Source organism: Dipodomys merriami, unplaced genomic scaffold (assembly GCF_024711535.1).
Source record: "Dipodomys merriami isolate MVZ:Mamm:240054 unplaced genomic scaffold, mDipMer1.0.p SCAF_17, whole genome shotgun sequence".
NCBI classification, from domain to species: domain Eukaryota; kingdom Metazoa; phylum Chordata; class Mammalia; order Rodentia; family Heteromyidae; genus Dipodomys; species Dipodomys merriami.
The window spans coordinates 32,887,757-32,904,186 of record NW_027203048.1 but is presented as its reverse complement, the minus strand read 5'-3'; the positions used below and the strand labels follow the sequence as shown (position 1 = coordinate 32,904,186).

The window sequence follows — 16,430 nt, the reverse complement described above, 5'->3', positions numbered from 1 at the left end:
CTAATACTAAGCCTCTGATCTCAGTATTTTGTAATGTGATCATTGTGTTAATAAACCTACAATAAGAGGTACCAAAGGTAAAAAACAACAAGGGTGATTATTAGATTTTTTTTTCCATATAAAACTGTAAAGGCATTTGGTCAATACTTTTAAATTAATGCATTTATAAAGCAATAGCTAGGCTATGATGAGGGTTCCAACACAGAATACACAGTAAAGCACATCCAACTTACATTGCACATTTCTCTGACTATAGCTTTTTCTGTCTCACTAAGGTCATGTTCATACTCTTTACCCTGTGGACGATCTATAGTTTCCTGAACATCCAAGACCTGGATTTGTTGAAAAAGAAGAGCAAATTTCACATGGAGAAAAATTTGTTAGTTATGACAAAACCATCAAGGAGCTCCATTTGTCAAACCTTTCAGTTTCATCCATGTCTGTATATCAGAGTGGATTAGTATATTGCAAACTTATTTTAAAACAGTTGATTATTCTGCAATGAATTTGACTTGATTTTCAGAAATGGCCATTCAAAGCAATCATCTGTATCATTAATCACTGCATTCGTAATGTCTAAAATAACTAGATGCATTTAATTTGTCACCCAGATAATCTAAAAGTATCAACCATTTGGCAACAGTTGATAAAACTGAGGCCACTGTAATAGTGAAGAATAGGATTAATGATGTGTCTAAAAGTCCAAATGATATATAGACATGGCCTGTAGATAAGATGACTGAGAACATATCCATATAACCTCTCAGTTCTCGCCTGGACACATTCCCCGTGCCTAAGAGAGGAATGTGGAAGTAGCGCTTTGACAGAAATGAAGAGAAACACTGGCTTTTTTCCAGTGGAAATATTTGAGCACACTTTAAATATTTTTCACTATAAGAAAAATATCTAGGGATGAAATCATTTTAATAACTTCACAGGCCTATGTTTCTACTTCTCTAAATGGGTTTAAATGATAATCCTTTGAAATGTCTACAGTTTTCATGTTGATACTTTCTATGAAACTTTAACTATGAATTTTATGGGGGCATAAAGACTTACAAACTGAAGCTTTATAGCAGCATCAGAAACTAGTGCTTTCCCTACAAGCTCTTAGAATGTACACTGAGCTGTGAAGCTATTGTCACCATGGTCAGTACCGATGGCCACAACTAAAAGTGACCTCTGAGAATTTGTATCAGTGAACATTTGAGACCTGCATGTCAAGAAGGTATCATAGATAATAAGATTCTAAGTATCATAAATACTAATTAGTATTATAAATACTGACTATCTAGATGTCAGTCTAGAATAAATAAGATAATCCATCAACTACGCTCTTATTAACTCAAACTTCCTAGCTATACTCAGTGTACAGATCCCACCACTTTTTTAATGTCCTGCTATTTGCTGCATATTAATTTCATATTCTTTATTTACTTAGGAGAAAGAATTGACTGTGTTTGGTGAATATTCATAGAAATTTTAAAGAGCTTCTTGAACCAGCTCACTTGCCTACAAATTCAATTTGTAATAGACCTCAGAGAAGTGTACTTCAAATCAGTTAATTTCTACTAAATGAAGTGAAGCTCTAATTAATAGCAATCATGAATTTTAAAGCCAGAAAAATTTGTAATGTTATCACAAATGGGCTAATTTCTCACAATAATTTACACTTCCTCAAACCATGAACACAGAGTTCACTAAAGCCTGGAGTTTTCTTTGAAATCCATCAAATAAATAAATTAAGATGATTTTCTAAAGTCTTATATCAATTAGCATTAGATAAGTGACCTTTAAATACACAATGTCTTGCTTTGTGGGTTTTTTTGTTTTGTTTTGTTTTTTACACTGAGATCTTTTTAACGTGTACCCAGAGTGTGTTTGTACATACTTATGTTCTCATGACACAGTTAAGCCATGATGCAAACACATTTTGTATTCCAGGGCTTCTAGTTATCCAATAATGATGCTTCAGTTGCTCAGTTTCACCCATCTGCCAACCAAGGACACTTGTGCATTATCATAATATTTCCCTCTCTTGAGATAAAATTTTACATGGAAATTAAAGAATGAATTGAGAGAACATTGAGGAACTCTTCCTTGTTCTTATGTCCTCTGAATCCACACTAACAGCTGCACTGAAAAATGAGGGGCAGATTATAAAGTGACCTACTATGCTCACTGGATCCATACAGTGCTTGCCATTTAACAAGGCAACAAACAGGCAGAAATGGCTTTCAAATGTGTGAGTAGTAGGGCGATGCGCTGTTTTTTTATTTCATGCTACACAATTAAAACTAATCTCTGGACCATTTTCCCACTCTAAAGTGTTCTCCAGATAGCTAGGGCTTAATTTGTGGTAAAGTGCATCCAAATGCTGCTGCACAGAGCAAAATGCACATCCGTGGATGAACCAAAATCCACCAGGTGCTGGGCACTGCCCCTAGTTTTACTGTGCCTTCCCATAATTCCTCTCAGTTACTCCCTTTCTGAAGCATCCTAACTAAACTACCTTCCCTTATTCACATTCAATTATGTTGTGGAAAAGCAAACTCACTTTATATATGAGCTAATGCAAAATATACTTAGCACTAATCACCACAAATACAAAATAAGTGTTTTTTAAGTTCTCCTCTACATATCTGTTATATATACATTGTTGAAACTGTGGTCCAATAAAAAAATAAAAAGCATAAAAACTCTCATAATCAATCAGAAACTGCAACAACTTTTACAAAAGGTGTGAAAATTTTATATGGAAAAGGAATCATTCTATCTACATTACAGTTCAGAAAGTTTTGATTAAATTTGTCAGAATTAAAGATGTGTTTGAAGGATACAGTTTTAATACATTGGAAGTGTCTCAGATTTAAGATGATTTTCATTGCTTTTATCAGTTGTAAGTTAATTAACACAGGTAAATATGTTGTATACTTATTAGTAATTTTAGTTATAGAGCTTGTTTATAATTAATTGTATTTATTTGTCTAAAAAGCAAAGCTCAAATTTTTGTGAATAGTAGAATTCAAGGCAAAAGTAAAAATAAAGTAGCATTATTTGTGACTATATATGTAATCTGTTATATATGTATAAAATATAAAACACATAATATATGCATTTAAATATTCTCCAAAAGAGCATTATCTGAAATTTTAAGACCCAAGTTTGACTTAATAGAATATAGCTTGAAGTTTCTTTGAACACTTTTATCAAGTAGCAAAATTTCAATAGAGAAATAAAAACATGGTAGTCTTCCTTATTTTGTCCACCCTACACTGGAGGTTATCTACGCTAAAATATTGCACATGTAAAAGCTGTAACAATATTTTTACACACATGGATATACATGCACATTAGACTTCAACTTCAATGCAGAGAGAAATGAACCACATTACTAAAATTAAAATGATAAAAACTTAGAGATTCAGCCATATGTATTCAATCCCATTGTCAGTTTAAAGAAATTAAAAATCACACTTAAAAATTAAGAGTAAAAAGATACACCACAAAGATTCTAAAACATGAAGTATCTATGGTTAAAGGAAGACTGTGAGGACTACCAGACCACAGCAAACAAGCCACGACACAACTGAAGTTCTGGATAAATGGGTGCACACGTTTGGTTACCTTAAGAGAATGTACCACAGGTTCAGGCTGCTGAGCAGGTGTGGTATGTCCACTGAAGCTAGCTGGAGAGTTGGGTGAACTGTTACTCCCTTCTGCCCCTGATGACAACCTAAAAGAACCCTTAGTAGAAAATCAACAACTTTGTTATTAAAACAAAAGTCGTCCATAACTACATAGATGTCATTCAATATTCAGTTGCACTGCCAGATTAGAATTAGCCATCTTGTTACTTTTTATTCTATGTTATCCTAAAATGCCATCACCTTGTTCGTTGGAATACATTTACTGCTCAACCAGCAAGAAATCCAAGAGTTATCACTATACATGTCCTCATGTCATCTCCAGTTTGCTGAAGAGAGCAATGTCCCCCAAGGAATGGCCATTAACAACATTTCAAGAATGAGTTTTGAAATTTAAAGATACTCAAGAGCAGGGAATTCATAAGTTTTTCCAAGCTGAGTTAAACATGCTCACTCAGCAGGTCAGATGTCATATTCCATATGTCTCAGGAAATGCAAACACAGCACATTTTGCATTTGTCTCTTACAATTTCCCTCTTTAAGGAAAAGACCTATAATAGAACATTTTTAAAAGAGATTTATCCAAATTCAATTGTTTTCCTAAAGAAACGATGCTCTCATTTTCTAACCTTTTTAAAAAATAAAAACCAATATTTATACAAATTACATTATTTTTAACTTAGTGATTCTTCAATGCAGTTGGTGAGTAATCAGAACTTAAGGTGATAATTAGACCTGTGTGAGTCACACCCGTCTACACTGGAGCTGGAACTTCCCTCAGGGCTCTGTTCTTGCACACTAATGGATCAGTGAAGGGGAAAAAAATGAGCAGTAAGTATCTACTCTCCTAGAAAGTAAGAAAGGACTGGGGAGATTTCTAAGCCTGGTTTTCTTTTTCGAATGGCCACATAGTAATCACTGCTCCCTTAAGCCATCCGATCAATCTCAATCCCTGAATTTCCTAAATCCCCTACTGAAGGTATATCATCTAAGAATGAATAAAGATAGAAACTATGGTGGTTTGGGACATTCAATTGCAACATCTCCAGAGAGCATTCGGGGTGCACAGTTTAGATACTGGAGGAGAAAGCTGTACACACGACAATGATATGGCATGGGACGTCTGTGCCCAATGCTATTGACAGAGAAATTAATAACTACTGTTGATCTTAATCATGATCATCACTTATTCAATTTGGAATACTTTTCTCCCTTCCCTTGTTGCTTTCAGTCCTTCCTATGTCCTCGGTCATTCCTCTTGCCTTCCGGCAAGCCTACTGAGGCCATGTTCTTTTTCCTGCTCAGAACTGTGCAAACAAGTCAAGTCCACCCCCAACCTCACTAGCCAACAGCAAGAGGAAGCACTGGTATAAGACATTGAGATGACTTCTTAAGCTTCTGTCCTCCACAGCTAAGCCTTAACCAAGAGCAGGTGAAGGAAACGGGTCTGTCAGTGATGAAGTTCCCCTCCCTTCCGGAATGTGAAATGATAAAATTTGTTTTCCTGTATTTACAAAACAGATCAAATCAGACATAAAAGTCCTTGACTTAAAATAATAGAAGGGAAATTATTTGACTTTTAAAGATAGTTAAGGGGCACACCTCCCTCACCTCAAATTTTGTACAGTGTTTTCCTAGGTAGAGATTAAATGGTTCCAAAGCTATGGAGCTGGAGACAGCTCTTCTTCTCTGAATGACACTGGTTCTCTGCTGTTCTCCTCTACTGGTACCACCCCCTGGGAACTATTAGGAGCACACTTCTGAGTGATAGAGTATACACACATTTGCCATTTGGGATGTGCCATTGCAGTGCCATTCCTCTTCTGACAGAGAGTAGAATGTGGCAGGCATACATCTTTGCTATCCTTCTACCAGTTATTCCTTTCAAACATTTTCTGCTAGCCTTGGTATTCAAAGACTTTCTTGCCACATTTGTCCAAAAGGTAGGTGTTTCAATACCAGGACGATTTGCTTGAGCAAAACAGTTCTATCTTTCAGGGCATCTTGGTTTAGCATTATTTAAATCTACATAAAGTTCAATTCTGGTCACATTTATTCAGACACAAAGCAAATACTCTTTTATTAAAGTAGTTTCCTTTCAAATGTGTGTGAGGGGGGATTATAATTGGATCTTTCCTGGAGTATTTCCTAGAGTATTTTCCTGAGGAAAAAAATGTATCTTTTCAAGATTAAATTTTGACTTCAAATTAGCCTTAAGAGACATGGGCTAGTGATCAAGGTTCATATTTAATATATTTTTTCTTTTCTTTTTTTCTTTCTACCCAAAGATAATCAAATGCCTGGTAAAGTTTAGCACCAAGAGGTGTAGAATGTTTTACAATGATAACAACATAGAATCTCATTCTATCTCATTTAGTATGATAAAAATAGAAAGTTGGCTTTCTCTGTGCTTGGGTGAATAAGACCAATAGTTCCAGAATTTTCTAGGTTTGGTTGTTATGTACTCTCGATTGACTAATATATTTTCACAAAATTGTTTTTTTCTTAATGCTACTGAGTGGAATGCCAGTTTACTAAATGATGTTAAATAGTCTCTTGAAGCTTATTTAAATAAAATTAAGACCTTTTATTTAAATGGTACTTGGCTGACTCAGGAGACTAGGAATATAAATGGTAGAAAACCTCACTAAAATGGGAAATGTGGTTCTCAGCTTGGGTTGTTTTAAAGCTATTGGTGAACACAGAATGCTAATATTTGAGTATGGACTGTCTCTCAGTCAACAATCAGTTAGAAAGTACAGGAACACTTCTCTGGGCTGGCCCAGAAAACTAATATCTGATGGTGATAGTTCATTTTCATTGTCAATGACCTTTCATATTCTGGTCATTAAAGGGCCAGGATACTTTTGTTCCCCTCTCCTGTTTGGGGTGATTAACTTTCATACCCAGATTTAGGGGAAAGAAAACACTGAAGACCACTAGTTAGGAGGCCCAAGAATTATTCCCATCTCCCTCCCAAGTTTTAGACATACGTTTACTTCCATGTGTGCAGATTTGTTCTCAACCCCCAAGTGTAAGGTTTCTGGTTATGCACAAGAAAATGCAGGCAGCTGACTTGTCTTCACTCACCGGGAGAGTGGGCAGGCAGCGTCCTATTCCTCGGCACTCTTGCCACCACTGCAAGACCCGCCGGGCTCTGGGCCCCCAGCCTTTCTCCATATTTGAGCTGTTTCTAGTTGGAAGTTGCCTTCTATTCTGGGTGGCCTTATATTTGGAACAATATGGTACAATCACTCAGAAAATTACTCTTTCCCATGACCAAGAAAGCAGATAGAATGAGAAGCTTAATGAAATGAACCACAATGACCACAATGTAAGCTATAAACATGCACCTCTATCTTCACATAAATAACTAAATAAATAAGTCTAGCAACAACCATAAGCCATGTGTGTTAGCACTAATACTTCTTTTAACTGTTTGGCAAAAATACAATTCTAAAGCTATCAAAATGGTAAGTGAGAAGAGATAGAAGTATAGGAAAATCTAGAAGCTACTTAAATAACTTTATTGTGTAGGGTTTACTTACAAGAAACATGACTATCATATGTCTTCCAGGTAGTAAAACTGTGTAACTTCAGAAATTGTTTAAAATGCATTTGGAAATATTATGCTCTTTGGTAAATTATCACAAGTTATATATACATATGTGTATATATATGGAATTAATCTGTCATTTTTCTTAAAAAAATCTATGTAAGTACTATATATATGCACACACATTCAATAGTATGCAGAAAAACTGACACTGCATCCAATTTTCAACAAAATTCCTGCATAATGAAAAGTATAGTGAGCTACAAGGGCATCATTGCATTAAAATGTTTTCATAGGATATCTACATAATTATAAAATTTTTCTATTAGTCAGATCATTTCCAAATTTCTGTACCTATTGGAACTAAGGATCACTAGGGTCATAATAATCATGTCAACATAACAATATTAATTTGGACATAACACTTTGGACAGTTATCTCATATATAAATGTCTAACCTATTTACATCATAAAAATAATTATATCCAAATGTAGATAATATGATTGGCGGTCTCAACATTACTACCTGTATACGATTCTTGATGATCATCAGGTAATAATGCAAATTTTGAAATTGCTTTTGCTACTAAGAACATCTCTCATCTGTATTTGATTATTTCCATGTTTTAGACATCTGTTAGATTTTTGTCTTTCAGATTCAACAACTAAGTAAAATTTATATGAGTTCCTACTTTTATTCTTTCTTAATGAGGCTATATCCCAATGCCTCTCCATTGTGACAAAATTTATTATATATCCATGCCATTGAGATGTGTCTATCAATTAGATTTTACCTGGAGAATGTACAATATATTCCCACTTTCAGAAATTGAATGATGCATATAGTATTTGTACATTTAAGCCTTATAAAAGTGTCTTCCTAAAACATATTAAATATATGAATCACTCATCTCCACAAGAACAACATTTTTTATGAAAGTATAAGCTACCTGATCATCTGTTTTACAAGAAAAGCTACTTGTGTAGAATCAGAATTATTGATTTTCTATTCATGTCAGCAATGTTTTATTTTTAAATCTAGGTACAATGCCAATCATCATTTTTGACCTTCAGGTATACTATATCTGAACAGAATTTATATAATAAGGAAGGTTCAGCTTTTCACCAGGTAACTTCAAGGAGATAACTTCATGAAGTTATGGAAATAACTTCACAAAATACAAGAAGCCTTCAGTAACTAAGCTGGTGGGAGTTGTTTCTGGCTAACTTTGGTGCTTAAAATGAGAAAATCCAATTTAACCAAGTCAGAGAACTATAGAAATTATTTTTCTGTTTTCCGAATAGGGTTTTTATTTTGCTTAGTTTTATTTGCTACAGCTTCCCAAAACTGCACACTTAATTTTGTAAGTCAAATGCCTTGTGACCCCAAAGAAATCTACTAGTAGGCTATTTTAAATAGATACAAATCATATATTTATATATACATACGTAGATATGCTTTTCGTACATGTATTTTGCTACATGGTAAAAGTTCACTACAGAAATCATTAGTCTTAAGGTTAACAACAAACACCCTTGATCATGAAAAAAAGCGACATATCCCTGAAGAATAAAAATACATTTTTATTCTTTATTCTTATCACATTTCTGATAGGTTTTCCATGAAAGTTGAAATATGGCATGTTTTCTAACTGACCTCTATTTCAGAATCAAGTAAGAAAAGTAGTCGTTCAGGTTTTAAGAGATTATCTGAACAAACACAAAAATATAACATTTGTGTCTCATTGAGTTAAAATTACTATAATTTAATAAACAACTTTAAAGAGAATTGGCACAATAAAACTATTATGATTAAGTTGTCTTTTTGCTCTTGTATTATTATATTTTGGTTGCAATTATTTTTAGTGAAATAATTTTAATTAACACTCTTGAATTTTCTATTCTCTTGTGTCAGAGGATACACTAAAGCTTTTAATAAAGAAATTCTTGATTTTTTGTGTGTGTGACTGCAGTAAAATAAAAGAAAATGTAGGAGTCTTATGTTTTAACTATTTTTGTTAAGATTATTATTTTCAAAGCAAAAAGATGAATGCAACTTTGTTACTGTAGAAACTATAGCTCTTCACCTAGAGAAGGCAGTTTTCTTTATGATATAATTATCACATCATTATTTTAAATTCTAATGGGATCCACGGGTTTTCTTTTCAAATACAGAAACTAACACTAATCATTAGTATAATTCAGTGACTCTCTTCATAAGGCTGGGTGTTATCTCAGCATATCCAATCTGTTTTCATCCTGAGCCCTAATCTTTTTATGAGAAAGAAGGACTGATTATAAAATAGTCTTCAGAGTAAAACTATAGGAAATGAGAGATTAGTATTCTCTTCCTCTCAAATCCATCGTTCCACTAGCTCACTGAAATAGCCAGCCAAACTAATGGGTTATACTTTATAAAGAAAACAGTAACATTTGGAACTAGATCCTTTGTCTTGAAAAAAAAAGCACCAATAATTTGGTTGCTATCAAATTGGAATTTTTTGGATTTTTAAAAAAAATTATTCAAATTTCAGATATATACAATTAGGCAATGTGAATCAATAAATAATCATACATTTGTATGTAGGCAAATAGTGAAAGTCAAGAAGAATCACTGAGCTTTGTTACAAGTGTTGAATAGTTAACAGTTGATTCCCTAAATCTAGAAACATCTGTAATTAGGCAATGTGAATCAATAAATAATCATACATTTGTATGTAGGCAAGCAAATAGTGAAAGTCAAGAAGAATCACTGAGTTTTGATGCAAGTGTTGAATAGTTAACAGTTGATTCCCTAAATCTAGAAACATCTGTAAGAGGGCTAATGTGGGACTTGCAGAAAATGAAGTTTGCAATGAAGAGGTAAAACTTAACTCCTTTAAGATAAAGAAAAAGGGAGGGAACTATCAGGCAGCACCTCTTCATCATCAGGCAGTCAGCAAACCACAGAGACACATGGATGAAGATCCTCTTGGAAGACTAGTAGAACAAGTCACCAGAAACTATGTAATGGAAACCTCAGCAATAAAAAATTGGAAAGTAAAATGTAACCTCTATGTAAGTGAATGTGAACAGTTATGTGTCAGTATGATTGAGATATTATTTACCTTGCTCACTTTGAAAAAAAAAAAAGGTGAGCAATCACTCTGTCACTGTTAAGTTTATGGTGTGGTTTTTTTCCTGCTTGTTTTTGTTGTTGATTTTGTTTTTTTAATGTGAGTCAGAGACTATGGTCTCAGGATTTCCACCTAAACATAAATTTAATTGAACATTATAATAATAATTTTCATCTATTTATTTAAACATGTATGAGGTTCTTCAAGACATAATAGTTTCTGTTTGTTATCGATGGATTATATATGTAAATGAAATAAAAAAACTTTTGTGAAAATAAAAAAATTAACTTTCTTTTTTTTTTTTTTTTAAACTAGGGCTGAGAACCGAATCCAGGGCCTTGGGCGCGCCAGGCGGGCGCCCTTCCGCTGGGCTAAACCCACAGCCCCAAAATTAACTTTCTTATACAGTCATTTTTTCTCAAATTTGAGTGAATCCATTGTTAATTATTCTTTACAGTAATAATGGAAAAGCACATAAATTTCCAATATTACATGTCATATAAACCACACAAATTGTGAGATGGAAATTCAGAAGTTGATGTGTAGTTTCTGAAATGGAGATATGACTTGAAAATAAGGCTTACAGAAAATTATTTACAATGAGTCAATGTACTCAAGAAAAAAAATAGACTTTTTCTTTTTTGTAATGAAAACACTTCCTGAAGGAAGTTTTACTTTCTACTCTAGAATAAAATTAGATATATATAGCCTGGGTTTCTACTGAATATTTACACAGGTATGTATATGTGTATTTGTTTAATTATATGTGTGTACATAAATATATGTAATACATTTCTTTTCATTTGGCTAAAATCATATCTAAAAAAGTAATAGTGTCCTTTCAAAACACAGGGTTCTCACTTGATATAAATCAGATGTAATGCTCTTGAAACAAATTTTAGAGCCCAACCTTCTTATCTATGTTAGGAAGCCTGGAGATTGATTGGTTAAAGTGGTTTCCTGTTACTTAAAGATGTTTAATTTTTTATAAGACTTGCAGCTTGTTAAAACTCTCATAGATGTTTCCTACCTCACCAGAACTCTACATGCCTGGTTTGAAATGAGGGATGAATTCAGAGTTTCCTTATTATAGGCCAAGAAAGGATGCTTTGCTTAGCTTTACTAGGAAAACAATATTTTTCTAAGCTTGGCCAACCTCTGTTCTGACATATTGTAAAACGGCACCAGCACACAAATAGCAGCTCAGATTAGATAAGACACTTTAAAGGTCACCTTGGAAAATTCTATCTAGACATTCTTGTTCAGAAGCTTAGAGCTGCTGTGACTCTATGCTGCAATCTCAAAATAATGGATTGTGGTTGTATTTAATAAGACAGTGTTTCTTATTTAAATTGACTACAGTCTATTCAATACTGAATTAAATTAAGATCTTTTAAAATTTCATAGATTTTTAGATTCACTTATTTATTCACTTAAATATTTATCAAGCGCTTATTAGAAAGATTATGGAAAATACACAGAATTGTTTATTCTAATATTTTTTTAAAGAGAAACACAGTAGGTTCAAATCAACACTAGGGTTCTATTACTTAGAGAGAGAGTGTGTATATACACACATATAGAATAGACAGGTAGATATTATGTATAGATAAAGATACAGTTTTTTTTCTGTTGGTCAGGGGCCTGAACTAAGGGCCTGCGTGCTGTCTCTAACGTTTGTGCTCAAGACTCTCTCTGCTGCTTTGAACCATAACTACACTTCTGGTGTTTTGGTGGTTGGTTGGAGATGAGTTTCTTGGACTTTCTTGTGGAGCTGGATTTGAACTGCAATCCACAGATCTCAGCTTCCTGATTAGGTAGAATTGCAGACATGAGCCACCTGCACCTGGTCTAGACATAGATTTTTTTTTTCTTGCTGTACTGTGCTACCAATTGAGTGCCACCCCACTTTTTTGTTCATTGAGTTTGAATGTGGGTCTTGCATTTATCCTTACATTGTCCTGACTTTGATCCTCTTATTTATACTTCACGTGTGGCTGAAGTAACAGGTGTGTGCCAGCACATCTACCTTTTTTTGGTTGGAATAGGGGTCACCTTTTTTTTTTTAGGCTGGTTTTGAATCTTGAAACTTCTACTCTCTGCCTTTGGAGTAGCTAGGACTATAGACCCACAATACCCATAATAAATTATTAATCTGATATTGTGAGCTGCATGACTTTGGACAAATTATAAGGTAAGGCCTCAGTCTACTCATCTACAAGATGTTGACAATGATGGTACAATGGTTAGTCATTCTATGATTTTAGTAACACAGCACCTGTGTCATGTAAGTTTTTGCCATCCTTACTGTGAGTGTTTTTCCTTTGGTTGTCAACCTATTTTATCACATCTTGATTGACTGTCATGTCTATTGTATAGAGAGCAGTAGGTCTCTCAACCAGTAGCAAGTTACTCCCCAGGGTACATTTGGTAATCATGTTAATAAATAATTTCAGTTCTTAAACTGGGCAGATCTACCCATCATTTACTAGCCATATGCTGAGGGTGCTCCTACGCATCATGCAAGACACAGGACATTTCCCTCCCAACCAAGAATTATCCAGCTCCCCCTCCAAAAAAAATGTATGTATCTCTGAAATCGAGAAACACTTCTGGTAACAGCTCAGTATTAGTCTCTGAACTGGAGAAGAAATTGCTCGTCCAATTTGGAGTTTGATGAGATTTAAAAGGAATCTCCTTAAGCTTTAGCCCTTAAGTTGTTTAAGTATAAGGCCATCTGCGTTTCCATCTACTTTTCCATCCCTAATAGGACATAATTATTTCTAACATATGGAATAGAATTTCAAATGTCCAAAACACCCTACTGTAATACCAACACTAAAAGAAAAAGAATATAGAATAGACAGGCACACCACAGTAAGGCAAAGAATAAAAGGTTCTGTGTGTCTAGAGATACAGGAAGCTGCAGCATCTTGAAAAACAGAGACAGCAAGCCCACGTAGAGAACAAAACAGGAAGTCAGTGCTTTACCATAATAATGGAAGAAAATAAGGGTTCTTTAACAATACAGAGCAAACATTCTCTATTTAACTTTAAGCAAGCACACTAGGAAAGAACAAAATTGTGAGTCAACAGAAGTGAAGGCCTTGATGCACAGAATGCCCTGCTGCTGTGTGTCATACAAAGAGAAAGCACAATGAGAAATATGGACACCACAGCAGCAATTCTCTCCTTCACCCATGGCTGAGGATGCAATCTGTTTACAGGTTTGTCTCCTCTATGAGTAGAAAACAATTTAGGGCATATCTTAGTCATAACATCTCTCAAGCTCTAAATTCCCATTACAAGTGAGGACTACCCAAATTCGGTTCATTAAAACAATAAGACTGCCCAATAAGAGTTTCTAATACATGTGAACACCTCATATGATACTGTGACTAACCAAACTATATAAAGAATAAACCTAGACAAGAGCAAAAAAATCTGCTTAGACACTTTTCAAAAGAAGGTCAACAGATACATGTAAAACTGTTTAACATCACTAATCATCATTGGGGAAATGTAATGAGATACACTAGCATCTCACCCCAGTTAGAATGGACATTATTAAAAAGACAAAAGGTAAGTGTTGTGGCAAGGGTGGAGGGAAAGTAGAACTCTTACATACTGTTAGTAGAAAGGCAAATTATTACAGCCATTGTGGAAAACAATAGATGGCTTCTTATAGAACTAAAATTAAACTGTGCAATCCAGCAATATCAGCACCGGGTGTATATCCAAAGGAAGGAAAATCAGTAGTCATATTAACTACATCATTATTCAGTGCAACCAAGATATGGGTTCAACCTACATGTCTACTGAAGGATGAATGGAAAAAGAAAATCTATGTGCAAGGTGTATATGAGGTAATATATATATACAATATATAGACATCATGTATGTGTGTAAATACACATATACACACATAAAATGTGTGTATATATTCTGTATGTCTATATAAACAAAATGGATTATACAAGTAGATACAGTGTATACAGATGTGGAATGTGTGTACATATATGTATGTATATATATATATATACATACATATATATACACACACAAAAGCAGATATCTACACACATACACGCACATGGATAATGAAATGCTATCAGCCTTAAACTGTATGAAATTCTGTAATTTGGGACAGTAGGGATAAACCTGAAGGTCACTATGTTCACCCAGGTAACTCAGAGCTAGAGGGATAACTATTACAGTATCTCACATATAGAATCTAAAACTCATGCTGTTACAGGAGTGTAGAGTGGTAGTGAACAGGGTAAACAGGGTGGTACAGTGGGGGGGGGGGAGTGAGGGAGCATCTGGGAGATGTCATCCAAAACACAATACTTTAATGAAGAGGAGTATGTTCGAGATAAGGCATTCTTGAATAGTGCTGAGAGTGAAAATATGGTGTCCTCACCACAAAAATGCTAACTGTATAAGAGAACACAGATGTTAATTAGCTAGATGTAATCATTCCCTAACACGTGTTTCAAAACACCAGATCCATGATAAACACAACTGTATCTACCAATGTAGAAAATATTTACAGTTCTCAACAATATATAACCCAATAACTCCTTGTTTGTCTGAGATCCTATTGGGCTCCAATTTTTTTATTCACATTCTAGCTCTTGGCTGGAGGGAGATTCAGTAGATCCTCAGGATGATCAGCCTGGAGGATCAGATGAGGAGTGTTATTATTAATAACTGACATTCGCTCCTTACTCATGACTTTCTCCACCCCAGACACATAGCTGCAGCCATAACATTTCCAAAAAGTCTTGGTAATACGTACAAAATTATTTTTAAATCTTAGAATTTTACAAAATTACTTAAAATTTGTTGAGAGTTATTGAAAAATCTCTTTGGGCTCATACTGTAAATGAAATGAAATGGGAGCCTTGTTAAAAAAAAAAAAAATAGAGTGACATGCCAGGTGCTGGTGGCTCATGCCTGTAATCCCAGCTACTCAGGAGGCTGAGATCTTGAGGATTGCAGTTCAAATCCAGCCAGGACAAGAAAGGCTGTGAAACTCTTATTTCCAATAAAAACTATCAGAAAACCAGAAGTGGCACTGTGGTTTAGCTGAAGAGCTGAGGGACAGCACCCAGGCCCAGGGTTCAAGCCCCATAACCACAAAAAAAAAAAAAAAGCGTGATATTATCAAGAGCACAGTCTGTCTCCTGTTTTAATATTCTCCTCTTTGTGTGCCGTTGTTACTGTTCTGGACCCCATGCTTTTCTTGTCCTATATCATTCTGTCACAGGATGTCACCTTTTAAAATCTAATTCCTTATTCATTATGACAGATATCATCACACTCTCTCTCTGTAATGAAAAAGTGATAATTATTTGCTCACTATCTCTTCATTTGTTATGCAAGATAATGGCTAGGACTGAAGTCTGTGGAGTGGCATGCAACAGAAGTAGTAAGAAGCTTCAATTCAGAGATCCTAAAAGCCTGATGATATACCCAAGGATACAAGAGTAATTCAGAAGTATGTGAGCCTAACATGTGAGGAAAGGAAGAGCAAAAACAGGCTGAGATGGCAGGTGGCGTTCTATGATACAGGAAAACACTCCGTGCCCTATGAGAGATTTGAAATTCACTCCACAAAGATTAATCTTACTACATAATAATATATGCATGTAGGAATTACCATGGGAAAAACTCCTCTGTACATATGCTAAGCCATTTCTTTAGTAGGATGGGGAAGGGCTAATGAATGTTCTATTTCAACAGTGTATAACAGTGAATGTGGTCAAAGTACTGTATACACGGGCATGAAAATAAAACAAAGCAACCTACTGAAATTGTTCTAAGAAGAAAGAGGGAAGCCTGAGGGATACAATAGAGGAGATGAGTTGGATTGGAGTCCATTGTGTGTTTTTGTGTGTATGTGTGTGTATACCCTCCCTTGTAGAACTAATATACACTTGTTTAAAAAAAAACCTGTAACAAAATCTGATTTGATTTTATGGGTTGATCTGGTAATAACATGAAGAATGACGGGTCAGATAAAACTACGTGGTATAAAGTTCTAATTAGGAGATTAGCAATAAAGTTAAGTGAAAAAATTATTTATAGCCTATGCTGGATAACAGC

The 16,430-nt window shown here is 34.6% G+C and overlaps 1 protein-coding gene across 10 annotated transcripts in view; it reads right to left on the bottom strand.

Annotated features, from left to right (window-relative positions):
* The window catches only part of Ccdc85a (coiled-coil domain containing 85A), a 184,107-nt gene that overhangs the window by 6,445 nt on the left and 161,232 nt on the right, over positions 1 to 16,430 (bottom strand). Inside the window, exons 4-6 of one of the 10 annotated variants that reach the window (XM_070025669.1) lie at positions 6,738 to 6,872; positions 3,628 to 3,747; positions 234 to 332 (exon numbers count right to left, since the gene is read on the bottom strand). The exons of 4 other annotated variants lie outside the window; for them this stretch is intronic. In XM_070025669.1, the coding sequence (XP_069881770.1) occupies positions 234 to 332; positions 3,628 to 3,747; positions 6,738 to 6,872 (354 nt within the window). Of the gene's footprint in view, positions 1 to 233; positions 333 to 3,627; positions 3,748 to 6,737; positions 6,873 to 16,430 lie in introns of those variants that run through there. 5 more of the 10 variants (XM_070025670.1, XM_070025671.1, XM_070025672.1 and 2 more) reach the window with 5 other exon arrangements.